At 47.5% G+C, this 12283-nt stretch overlaps 1 protein-coding gene across 19 annotated transcripts in view; it reads left to right on the top strand.

Moving 5' to 3' along the window:
* The window catches only part of DAGLA (diacylglycerol lipase alpha), a 179950-nt gene that overhangs the window by 111759 nt on the left and 55908 nt on the right, over positions 1-12283 (top strand). For 11 of the 19 annotated variants that reach the window (XR_012903704.1, XM_075928457.1, XM_075928459.1 and 8 more), the window contains 4 exons: positions 1140-1278; positions 1945-2156; positions 7031-7132; positions 7821-7959. Coding sequence is in view for 18 of the 19 variants with exons in the window: in XM_075928457.1 (XP_075784572.1) it covers positions 1184-1278; positions 1945-2156; positions 7031-7132; positions 7821-7959 (548 nt within the window). In the remaining variant the exon portion in view is untranslated. The remainder of the gene's footprint in view (positions 1-1139; positions 1279-1944; positions 2157-7030; positions 7133-7820; positions 7960-12283) is intronic. The other 8 variants (XM_075928467.1, XM_075928470.1, XM_075928466.1 and 5 more) reach the window with 1 other exon arrangement.

Below are 12283 nucleotides of genomic sequence, written 5' to 3' on the forward strand. Positions count from 1 at the left end.
GTCTTGAAGTGCTTTGACAGAGTGGAGGGTGAAGGAGAGACTGGAATTGTAAGGAGTACTGTAACATCACCATGGATGCACTGGGGTAGAGAGCACCATGAGTTGCTAGTGGAAGCCAGAAGTAGAAAAGCCTGAGATGTGGCAGGTCTGCATAGAAATACGTTAACAAAGCCATGCTGGGGGCTTAAAACTAGAATTGAGGTGCCTCTTCAAGCTGAAATAGCAGAGGGTGCTGCATTGCAGGAGGTGCTTTGGCAGAACTGCCAATGGGCGAACCTTGGAGTAGAATAGTGGAGGAGTTGTTGCAGGATAGGAGTGAGGTACAGAGCTGCATGTGTGGGGGAGCTTGTATCACTCCTGACTACTGTTGCCAGTGCTAACTGAGGATCATCAGGTTAAAAAAACCTAATAAAAAAGAGAGAAAGGAAGAGACGCAATTGTCTCTTCGCTCCCCATTGATTTAATGCCTACAGGAGGCAAATTGAGGGCAGAGCAAATGGAGGCTTCTAAATAGTCTGCATTCAAGATTGAGATCTCTTTGGACACTGCTGTCTTAGCTTTGGCACACCATGGAGACTGTAGGATGTGGACCACGAAGAGCTGGGGAGGAGGAGATGTACTATTCTCTCAGTGGCTTGCAAGGGCCAAGTATTAGTGGCTGCTTTGGAGCACCTGGCTGACTGAGAGGGAGGTGATGCAAGGAAGCTTTTGAGAGAAGAACCGGAAGGCAGGTGTGTGGGAGAACATGGTAATAGGGAACTGTACAGTGCTTACATTGGCACAACCTGATGTTGGTGCCCAGCAGGGATCATTTGCAAACACGGAGCTCTGTAACAGGATTCTAACTAATCCTGTAAGCTGGTATTCGAGTGAGTGTTACTTGCATTCAGCATGAGTTGCACACCTGTTTGAATCATTGCTTCCCATGGTCTTTGCACTGCCTCTTCCTTTCCCCACCTCGCCACCGTGAGTTTGGTATGCCCCTCCCTCTTTGGCTGCTGGTGATGGTTGGTGGAGATGTGCCATTGTCATGGGTGTGGGATGGAGGGGACTCCCATAAGAGGGGATTTTAAGACAGGATGGAGTGATTGAGGGACTGAAGGGGACCTGCATCCTTCATTCCTTCATTTCTGTTTCAGGAGATGAGCATCGTGCCTGCTGAGCCTCCTCAGACCCACTAGCCATGCCAGGGATTGTGGTATTCCGCCGTCGCTGGTCTGTGGGCAGCGATGACCTCGTTTTGCCAGCCATCTTCCTCTTCCTTCTTCACACCACCTGGTAAGTGACAAGCACAGATGATCAGGAGAAGGTTGCTCTGCAGCAATTCATGCCTTCCTTTTGCTACTCCCATCTCCATGGCTGGAGTTCCCTCTAGGTCCCCTGTGTAGAGCAGGAAGGTTATGTTGGACACTTAGGACTGGCACCAGATTGTTCTCAACTTCTGGTCCCTCTCCCTTTCCCTGTTCTTTGGATCACTGCTACTCCGAGTCCTTGTCCCACTTTCACAGGGGAAGCCTTTGTTAGTAGCTTCCTGCCTGTAACTCCCTCGTACAACTCCACCCTTTATCCTGAGTAGTCTATTGACATTTGGGGAGGTGCTTTTTTAGAGGGACCCAAAGTACAGTGCTTTGAGTGTGATGCCTCTGTTATGGCCCCTGGGATAGCTCATAACCGCCAAATAGATGCAGGCTACTGAGGTGGTGAGATCTGGGCAGCTTGTCTCCCGACAGCTGAGAAAGAGAATTCAAGACCAAATTAATATAATAAGGCTTTGCAGGTTAGTAGTAGAACTAGCAGGAAATGGACAGGCCATCTAGGATTTCTTTTTTTATTCCTAAGGATAAGAAAACTGACTGTGAGGAGACTAGCTGAGGGAATCTTACCAGATGCTGGGCTGCTTTGCTTGGTGTTGCCACTGGTAAATAGTTGGCTTGTGCATGGCAGGTTTGTGATCCTTTCCGTGGTGCTCTTCGGGCTGGCGTACAATCCCAACGAGACCTGTTCCCTTAACCTGGTGGACCACGGCAGAGGCTACCTGGGCATCCTGCTCAGCTGCATGATCGCAGAGGTGGCAATCATCTGGCTCAGCATGCGCGGCAGCATCCTGTACACAGAGCCCCGGGACTCGATGCAGTATGTGCTCTATGTCAGACTGGGTAAGAGGCAGCAGCACAGGGCCTTCTAACTACTTACCCTCCACGCTTACCCTCCACATCTGTTACTCTCAGAAGAGTATTCCTTCCTGAACCCTGACAAATACACCCCCCGCCCCCAGAGACATGTGTCTAGCCACTCTTCTTTGAGTTATGGAGCTCTTCTGGAATGGACACACAGCCCCCTGCCTTCCCATACATACCTGCACCCACCCCCCCAAACACCCTCCCAGCGTACCTTTCTTTCATCCCTCTCTCCCTGTGACATCTTGTACACCCCCACCCTGCCACAAATACATTCATCCTTCTTCCTCCAATACAGTTGTACACCTCCCTTGTGACACATTTACACGTCTGCCCCCTCCTTTTCCACAAGATTTCCCATGACACAAATATATGCCTCAGTACAACATCAGCATGCCCACCCCAAAGCATGCACATGCCTTTCCCTGTCATACAAGTCCCTGTCATACGCTAAGTACACCCAGCCTTCACCCACCTACCTCAAGATGTCACTTCTAGGCCATCTCTCAATACACCTATCCATCCACTAGTGTGCAGGATAGATAACCCGCCTCCATATAGATAACTATATACATTGGATGCCTACATGCCTCCCCTCCTGCTGAGATGTGTGTTACATCTCTTTTCCTCCTACAACCTTTCCCCCAGCACTCCCAATCGAAACTCCTCAAAATCGTACCAGAAAGGGGAACAGATCCTGGTCTCCTATGCAGGGTTTCTCACTCTGGCCTAAGATATGGAAATACATTTAGGCCACCACCTCTGCTCCCTGGGGGAAGTATTTTTGTAAGAGTCTGGTGGGGAAGTCTTTTGGATAGACAGGGAATCGTGCTTATTTTAAACATGAGGGCAGGGCCTCTTGTTGCCTGTTCTTGTTTCGTTGGCTTCTCTCCCCTTAGGATTTACCAGAAGCCCAGCATCCTCTCTTGAAAGCTCTCTCCATATGGGAAGCAGTTCCATCTTTGCTGAGTGCCAAGTGCAATCCATTAACGAGCAAAGCAAACAAATCTTCTTCTCTAAATTTCTCCCCAACATTGTAGAATCTCCCACGGGAAAGGAGTAGAGCCTGACATTTCGACACACTGTTTTAAATCTAGGTTGAGTAGAAGGGGCAGGAAAAGAGAGAAACCAAGTGAGAGATCTCCCCTCCATCCCATCCGTCTGCAAAGTCATCAAGCCCTTTAATACCATGCACATATTAGGGAGCTGTTTTGAAACTGAGTCTTAGGCCTGGGTGTGCTTTATTCCTCACATTTCTCACTGTTGCTACCACAATTTCATCATTTATTCTGGTATTAGCAGTGTGAATATTACCACTAATGTAGTCAAGGTCTCCAATAAACACATGCTGTTAGTCCAGCCCTGAGACTTCAGAAATCTTATCTATAGGGATGTAAAATCCCAGTTAATTAGTTAACCTAACATTTAACCAGTTAACCTAATGTTTAACTGATTAATTGATTAAGTGGGATCTCGCTGCTCCAGCCCCCTAGCCTGCTGGGCTCCCGTTCCCAGCCCCGCGTTGGGTCTGTCTGCTGGACGCGTTGGGTCCCAGCCCCACACTTCGGCTGGGGCTGTCTCTGCTGGTTCCCAGCTGGGCTGGAGCAATCCCCTGGGCAGCTCCCCAGCACACGCCTGGGATGCCATGAACAGGCATTGCTCTGGATGCTTGAAGCAGACCCTGACTGTGATGCACAAGGTCCCTGTCCACGGTGATCCCCCACAGGTTAACTGGAACCGGGAAGCAGCACCCGTTAAGGGTGGTGCTTACCCGTTTACTGCTTAATCTTTCACATTCCTAATACTAACACTCCTGTGGGTGAAGCTTATGTGATGATAGAAATGGCAGGAATTTGGGTGGGGGCGGGGAGAACCGGTGTACACAAGGCCTACTGAACAGTTTTTAAAAGTACCACTGGCTGGCCAAATAGCACGAGAAGCTGTTTGCTGGAACCATTTAAACCAGGGTCAGTAAGATGATGCAGGCCCATGGTTGCCAGTGCCCTAGATCTGAGAGGAGTGTGAGTGCCTGACAGGCCTACAGTTGTTTGAAGAAATAGGATTGCCAGATGGTTTAACCAAAAATATCAAACACTCTCCCCCCCACCCCTCCCAAAAAAAAACCACCGGGGAAAAAATTCTGTTGCCAAAAAAAAGGGGAGACCAAAGGTTTTGAGCAAAAAAAAAAGGACCCCGAGAGTTGTTAAGCTTATTTAAAAAAAAAAAACAAAAACAGCATGACCTCTTTAAGAAATGCTTTTGAGACTTTTGGGCCATCTTGTCTTTCTGCTGCAGGCCAGAAATCTCCCCTGCAGAACCAGGTAAGCACCTGGGATTTTCACCTGCTGGCCGGGAAAAAATCAGAAAATACCGGACATTTTAGGTATCTGGTATTTTCTGAATTTTTTTACCAGACAGGAGGTGGAAATACAGTAATTCCTCATTTAGCACTATAGGTATGTTTCAGAAAATGATCGTGTTAAGTGAAAACGTGTTATGCGGGATCAATTTTCCCATTGAAAAGAATGGAAAAGGTGAGGGTTGCGTTTCAAGCGGTGGTGTCTGTTGGGACCGGGACATAAGGTTGAGGAAGAAAGGGGACTGGGTTACAGCAGGGAGGGGAGGTGTTTGGCTCTGGGGAAAGGAAGGGAAGGAGAAGGGAGGGGGATTGGGTTGGGAGTATGCTCCTATGATGGGTCTGCCAGGACCCACACTGCGTCCAGCGAGCGGGGGTCACTGGGGAACGGCGTGGCAAGTGGCAAACCCTCCACCGCTTTGCAGGGAGGTGGGGGAAGCCCTGCGCAGCCGCCAGCAATGGGCCGGCTGGGGAAACCCAGTCGCCGGCCTGCAAGCGGGGGCGGAGGAGAGGGGGCAAGGTGTCTGGTGAGGGGGAGTCAGCGGGGAATGGCGCTGCGAGCAGCGAACTCTCCGCCGCTTTGCAGGGAGGCGAGGGAAGCCCTGCACAGCCATCAGCGATGGGCCGGCTGGGGAAATTGTGTTATTCCAGGGACAGTCGTGTGTAATTCAAAAAACGTTCCCTAAAAAGAAAATCGTGCTATCATGAAAACGTGTTAAGCGGGCATGTGTTAAATGAGGAATTACTGGACTGGACTGTCCGGGTCAATACCGGACACCTAGCAACCCTACGAAGAAACAGCAGAACAGTTCCCGGGGCAGATGCCTGTATCTCAGCTGAAAGAAATGGTTCCAGTGGCTGAGATGTACCAAGGAGTAAGGAAAGTGGTAGTTGAAGTGCTCATGAAAGACAGAGGATTCTGGCCTTAAAGAAGTGTCAGCCTATGACTAGAACATATCTTGAGTCTGCCAGAACATTCCCTGTCTCCTGAAGCTGCCAGAGTTGAGGGGAGAGGTATAATACCTATCCCAAGTCTGATAGGGTATGTCTACATTACCCCGCTAGTTCGAACTAGCGGGGTAATGTAGGCATACCGCACTTGCAAATGAAGCCCGGGATTTGAATTTCCCGGGCTTCATTTGCATAAGCGGGGCGCCGCCATTTTTAAATCCCCGCTGGTTCGAACCCCGTGCCGCGCGGCTACACGCGGCACGAACTAGGTAGTTCGAACTAGGCTTCCTAGTTCGAACTACCGTTACTACAATGAGGAGTAACGGTAGTTCGAACTAGGAAGCCTAGTTCGAACTACCTAGTTCGTGCCGCGTGTAGCCGCGCGGCACGGAGTTCGAACCAGCGGGGATTTAAAAATGGCGGCGCCCCGCTTATGCAAATGAAGCCCGGGAAATTCAAATCCCGGGCTTCATTTGCAAGTGCGGTATGCCTACATTACCCCGCTAGTTCGAACTAGTGTGGTAGTGTAGACATACCCATAGTGCCCAAGGGAGAGAAGCACTCCATATTCTCTCTCAAGTCTGCCAAAGCTAGCCAGGAACAAGCCTCACCTTTACACATATATCCCCCTGGGCTTGCTAGAGCCAGTGGAAAATTACCCCTGCCCTGTATGCCCCTTTCTGAACCTGACAGAAGCAGGAGGGATCCTTTGTGTGCTGAGACTGCCAAGATTGGGGGCTTAACATCCTTTGCCACTCCTCACATGCTGGGAGTCTGCTGAAGCCAGTGGCTAAGAAGCTAGGATTAGAACTTGGAAGACCTGGCTTCAGTTCCCTGCTGTACCACAAACTTCCTGGTGTGGCAAGTCACTTAGATTCTCTGAACCTCAGTTCCCCAACTGTACAATGGGGATAATAGAATTTCCCTGACGATTGTGAGGCGCCTAAAATAGATACATTCCCTTCCACACACACCAGATTTGCCAAAATGTACAAGGTGGGATTAATCCACAATACACAAACCCTCCTCAATTTTGCCTGAGGGATTTAACCTCTCCTTTCCAAATCAGGCGGGGGGTATATCATGGTGAGGCAGGTGCTTGTTACACAGTGGTACATTGCATTGGGAGAGTCTGTGTGCATTGTAGGCTAAGTGGGGTATGAATCATGCCTGTGATGCCATCCTTGGTGTTGCAACTGTGTGTAACTATAGCCAGGGAATAATATAGGGGTAGAGACTGTTGAAGAGCTAGTGGATCTCTGTACTCATTCCTTCAGGATCCTAAAGCATTGTGGCCAGAACAGCAAGGTAATCCATTCTGTGCTGCTCTCAGCACAGTCTATCCTAGTGGGGCATGAGCCAGCCACTGGTTACAGTTCATTCAACATTAGGAACAAGGATTTCTCTCTTGGCTTGAGGCTGCTGATGTGAAATGCAGGTGGGGTGGCAGAGACAAGGCTAGGAGCATGCCTATCTTCCTGGGGAGAAGCAGTGCTTAGCTGTTAGAAATTTGCTCCTATTGTGCTCTGTGTTCCTATTGTTTCAGCCATCCTGGTGATCGAGTTTGTGTATGCAATTGTGGGCATTGTGTGGTTAACACAGTACTATTCCTCCTGCAATGACCTCACTGCCAAGAGTGTCACCTTGGGTACGTATTTGGGTGTCCTGAATATTGTGCTCAGTGCATTTATGTGCTCCTGTGCCTGTAGAGGGTGCCCCTGACTGTGGGGTTATTCCATGTATGAGGAAGTACCCCTGGGAATGGAGGAAGTACCCCTGGGAATGGAGGAAGTACCCCTGGGAATGGAGGAAGTACCCCTGGGAACGGGGGAAGTACAGTCGATGTGAATGTGGTGCTTGCTGTCTGGCTATATTACTGCACAGAGCAGGTGTTGTATTCACACTGTTTAGCTGTCTCCAGAGAGACAGAAATCTAAATTTCCAGCATTAGGTTGGGTGGGTGAATTTGAAGGACTTTGTGCTTTACTATTTGCTCTTCAGAGAGTTAACTATCTAGATTTCCTTTCAGGATCTGAGCTAGTCTTATTGGGCTCCTGACACGCTCTGGAATCCTTCTAGATACTGAATAGATATTTAAGTGCCCCCCTCTACATAGGTAACCTCTGAACAAGAATCTTGAGGCTGGAGAACCCATCTACGCTCAGAGACCCTCCCAAAGGAGTTCTCTGCAAGAGTGAGCAGGTTAATGCCGTCCTATTGCTCTCTTTGTAGAAGTGGGGAGATGGATTGGTGTGCACACAAGAGATTAGGGTGGATGAACCATTGCTGTGGTTTCAGGTCAGACCCCCGACTTTCCCCCTCTTCTCTCTCTGCAGGAATGGTCGTCTGCAACTGGGTCGTCATTCTGAGTGTCTGCATCACTGTCCTGTGTGTCTTTGACCCAACAGGACGGACCTTTGTTAAACTGCGAGCCACAAAGAGAAGACAGCGCAACCTGAGGACATACAACCTGCGGTAAGGAAGCAGGGCGCAGCTCTCCAGAAAGAGGAGGTCTGGAAGTCCATATTGATCTGTCCAACTCTTGGCACTTCCCCATCCTCCCTCCGGGGGCTCTCCAGTGCCGGCAACAGGGCATTTCTCTGTTGAGCATCATTTCCAAAGATGCTCCAGGATATTCGTATTGTGTACCACATGTACATCAGTGTATGTGTCTGAAGGGAGAGTTTTGATTGGATCCATGTAGGCCAGGAATTTTTCTGTCCCTGGGGAGCCCTGTTGCTGCCATGTAGAGTATCTTATACTGCTCATTCTTTTGCATGGCTGTTTGCCCTTCTACAGTTCTGCCGCACTGATGCTCTACTTAAGGTTGAGACAGCCTCTTCATTCGAAGCCCCTTTCTTTGCTCATTCTTTGTCTTTTTTCAGCATATTCCCCTCTGCTATATTTTGTCTCAGCCCAGAAGCAATTACTTTTGTGTTGGCAGTTAGACATTATAATTAAGAAACCATTGTGCCATTTGTGAGTAGCCCAAAATAGGAGCGAGGATTTCTTTTTTCATCACATAAGAATGTTTTTTTATATGCTGGACAGCACAAATTGGCCTGTCGTGTGGAAATGTATATAGCCCTTGGTGAGGAATGTAGCTTTGCCAGTTGAGGCTATTTGCTTTTGCATATGCAAAGGTGTGGCCATTTGAAAATGGCTTGGAAGTCATGTGTTTCAAATCAAGAAGATACAGTGAGAAATGGTCCTCCAAACATTCGCTCCAACTTTGACTTGAAAAGGAATCGTTCGAATGCTGTTCACATTTTGGGAAAGACCCTTGGACTGCTAAGGAGCCATACAGCAAGGACATGTACCCTTTAAGGACTTGGTATCTTTTTCAGCAGGGAGCTCCTTCCTTACCATTTAACATGTCACTTGCATCAGTTCTGGATCTTTGGGGCTATTCAGTACCCTGTTAGTCTATTTTGCATGCTTCAGGGTGCTACATTGAAGTGAGGACAGGCCCTGGTAGATCAGGATGCATCCCGCAGACCATGTGCATAAATCCCAGCAAGTTTGAACAGGTCTTCCTCCTCCTGAGAGAGAGAGAGGGAAACTGAGCATTCTGCAGTCTGACAGGTTCCATTTATCTGAGATCTTAAAATTCACTGTTCTGTGGGTATTAAAGACTCCAGGGCACCGTTGGGTCAGAGTATGGCTTTGTCTCAGTGTCCTTGACCTCTCCTTCCCCTATTCTTATGCAGTGTGTTATGCACCTGACATTTACAACCTACCCAGACACGGCTGAATTTCAGGGGTGATTGGTACATGTAACTAGAGATCTGCTGGGATATAATGTTATATGGAAATATAAAATGCTATAACATATGTATTATTATTATTTTAACAATAGCCCCCGATGGGTTTATTTTTAAATTATCTTCTGGTCTTGAGACTAATCCTGCAAGGTGCTGGGCACTGTCAGTTCTCACTGAGACTAAAGGGAATTAAGGGCACTCTCCGTCTTGCAAGATCAAGCCTCTAGTCCTCGGTGGCAAGTACTTGTGACATGTAGGAATCAATGTGATCTTTGTAAATGCGTTTATAACTTTAGGGTTTTTTTCACTTTCTCAGCCCATAACAGAGCCTGCCAAGATGACAGATTTCCTTTGGATTTATTTGTTACTTTAGGACAGTTCATTTTTGGTGGCTTCCTTTCTGTGGTACTCAGCTATTATTATTAGTTTCTCTGTTGTGTTACATGGCTATTTTCATGCTCACAGAAAGGTCAGCTCATTATGTTCAGACTTACCTGACAAATTCACCTTTAGGCTAAGAGTAAACACTTGAAAGTTCAGCCCGAATGACTGCTCCCTTCCCATGTCCCTCCACTCTCCCGTTAGACCAGTTGTGAAGTCCTTGACATTGATGGAGGAGGTAAAAATTCTGCTACCTGTATTCCGTAGCTTTTCAGGGAGCTCATGATTATCTCTAGGCCTGTTACATTACAGGGCTAACTCCATTTTAAAACAACTGTATTCTTGTTCATCTTTTGGAATCTTAGTTGCAAGTTATTGGCTGCTTTTTAACTCTTTACATATCCACTTTCTGGCTCTATACGTTGTATTGTTTGACTGGGACCCATGTAGTTACTGGAGCCACCTAACCTACCAAAATCTTTTCCCCAAAAGCAACCCACTGTACTCAAGTGCTTTTCCCTCAGGATCCTTTGCCTGAAGAGCAGGGTTGAAGTGACCTGTTTCTAATCACTCCAAAGCACATTAATTCTTAATTCATCTGTGCTGGCATCAACAGAGCGAGTAGCTGCTTAGGGATACCAAGGGATGATCTCTGAAGTAAAGAATCAAAGACACTACCATCTCTGGTAGTGATGTAAAATCCCGGTTAATCAGTTAACAGATTAAATGTTACATCAACCTAAGGTTTAACCGGTTAATCTTTCACATCCCTAATCTCCAGCCTTAAAGTGAGATGAATTTCACTTTGCTTGATCTAAGCCTCTTTGCTGTGCATGTTCCTCAATCAAAAACGGGGAAGGAAGTTGTCACAAAATATTGCCTCCAATGGGCAGTGACACCTGCGGTTGAGTTGAGTGCCACTGTGATGTATTGTAAAATCCATTTGTGTAAGGGGCCAACTTGTCTCATAGAGGTAAAAGTTCTCTCCTTGAGAACAGCAGTAAATCCTAAGGGTGGCACTTCATCTGATTGGAATAACAGATACTTGGTGGGGTAACTTGCTTGATTGGAGCACTCCCACAGAGGGGTATAAACTGTTCAGGAAGGACAGGTAGGGGAGAAAAAGTGGAGGAGTTGCACTGTATGTAAAAGCAGTACGACTGCTCACAGCTCTAGTATAAAGTGGGAGAAACGCCTGTTAAGAGTCTTTGGGTTAAGTTTAGAGGTGAGAGCAATAAGAGTGATATTGTCGTGGGTGCCTGCCATAGACCACCAGACCACGAGGCGTTCTTTAGACAACCAACAGAAGTTTCCAGGTCACAGGCCCTGGTTCTCTTTGGGGACTTCAGTCATCCTGACATCTGCTGGGAGAGCAATGCAGCAGTGCACAGACAATCCGGGAAGTTTTTGGAGAGTACTGAGGAAAACTTCCTGTCACTGCCGCTGGAGGAACCAGTTGGGGTCATGCTCCTCTTGACCTGCTGGTCACAAGCAGGGAAGAATTTGTAGAGAAGTTGAAGTAGGTGGCAGCCTGTGCAGCAGTGGCCATGAGATGACTAAGTTTAGGATCCTGACAAAAGAAAGGAGAGCAGCAGAATACGGACCCTTGACCTCAGAAAAGCAAAATTTGACCCAGGAATCTGATGGGAAGGATTCCCTGGGAGGCTAATATGAGGGGGGAAGAACCCCCAGAGAGCTGGCTATATTTTAAAGACGTCTTACTGAGGGCACAGGAACAAACTGTCCCAATGTGCAGAAAGAATAGCAAATATGGCAGGTGACCAGCTTGGCTGAATAGAGAAATCTTAAACGTAAAAAGGAAGCTTACAAGAAGTGGAAACTTGAACAAATGACTAGGAAAACGTGTAAAAACATTTCTCAGGCATGCAGGGGTGTAATCAGGAAGGCTAAAGTACAATTGGAGTTGTAGCTAGAAAGGTATGTGAAGGATAACAAGCAGAGTTTCTACAGTGATGTCAACAGCAAGAAGATCATGGAAAGTGTAGGAACCTTACTGAATGGGGAAGGCAATTTAGTGACAGATAATGTGGAAAAAGCTGAAGATCTTGATGCTTTTTTTGCTGTCTTCACAGACAAGATCAGCTCCCAGACTGCTACACTGGGCTGCACATTCTGGGAAGGAGGTGAGCAGCCCTCAGTAGTGAAAGAACAGGTTAAGGACTATTTAGAAAAGCTGGACACGCAAAAGGCTGGATCTAATGCATCTGAGGCTGCTGAGGGAGTTGGCTGATGTGATTGTGGAGCCACTGGCCATTATCTTTGAAAACTCTTGGCGAGTGGGGAAGGCTCAAACAATTGGAAAAAGGGAAATATCGTGCCCATCTTTAAAGGGAAGGAGGAGATCTGGGGAATTACTAATTGGTCAGCATCACCTGAGTACCTGGAAAAACCATGGATCAGATTCTCAAGGAATCCATTTTGAAACACTTGGGCTGTGTCTACATTGGCACCCCTTTCCGGAAAAGGGATGTTAATGTAGACTTCGGAATTGCAAATTCCACGGGGGATTTAAATATCCCCCGCGGCATTTGCATTTACATGGAATAAGAGATCCTCCGGAAAGTAGGAATAAGAAAGTAGGAATAAGAAAGTAGGAATAAGAGATCCTCCGGAAAAGGGCTTATTTTCCGGAG

Source organism: Pelodiscus sinensis, chromosome 4, assembly GCF_049634645.1.
Source record: "Pelodiscus sinensis isolate JC-2024 chromosome 4, ASM4963464v1, whole genome shotgun sequence".
In the NCBI taxonomy this organism is placed as follows: Eukaryota; Metazoa; Chordata; order Testudines; family Trionychidae; genus Pelodiscus; species Pelodiscus sinensis.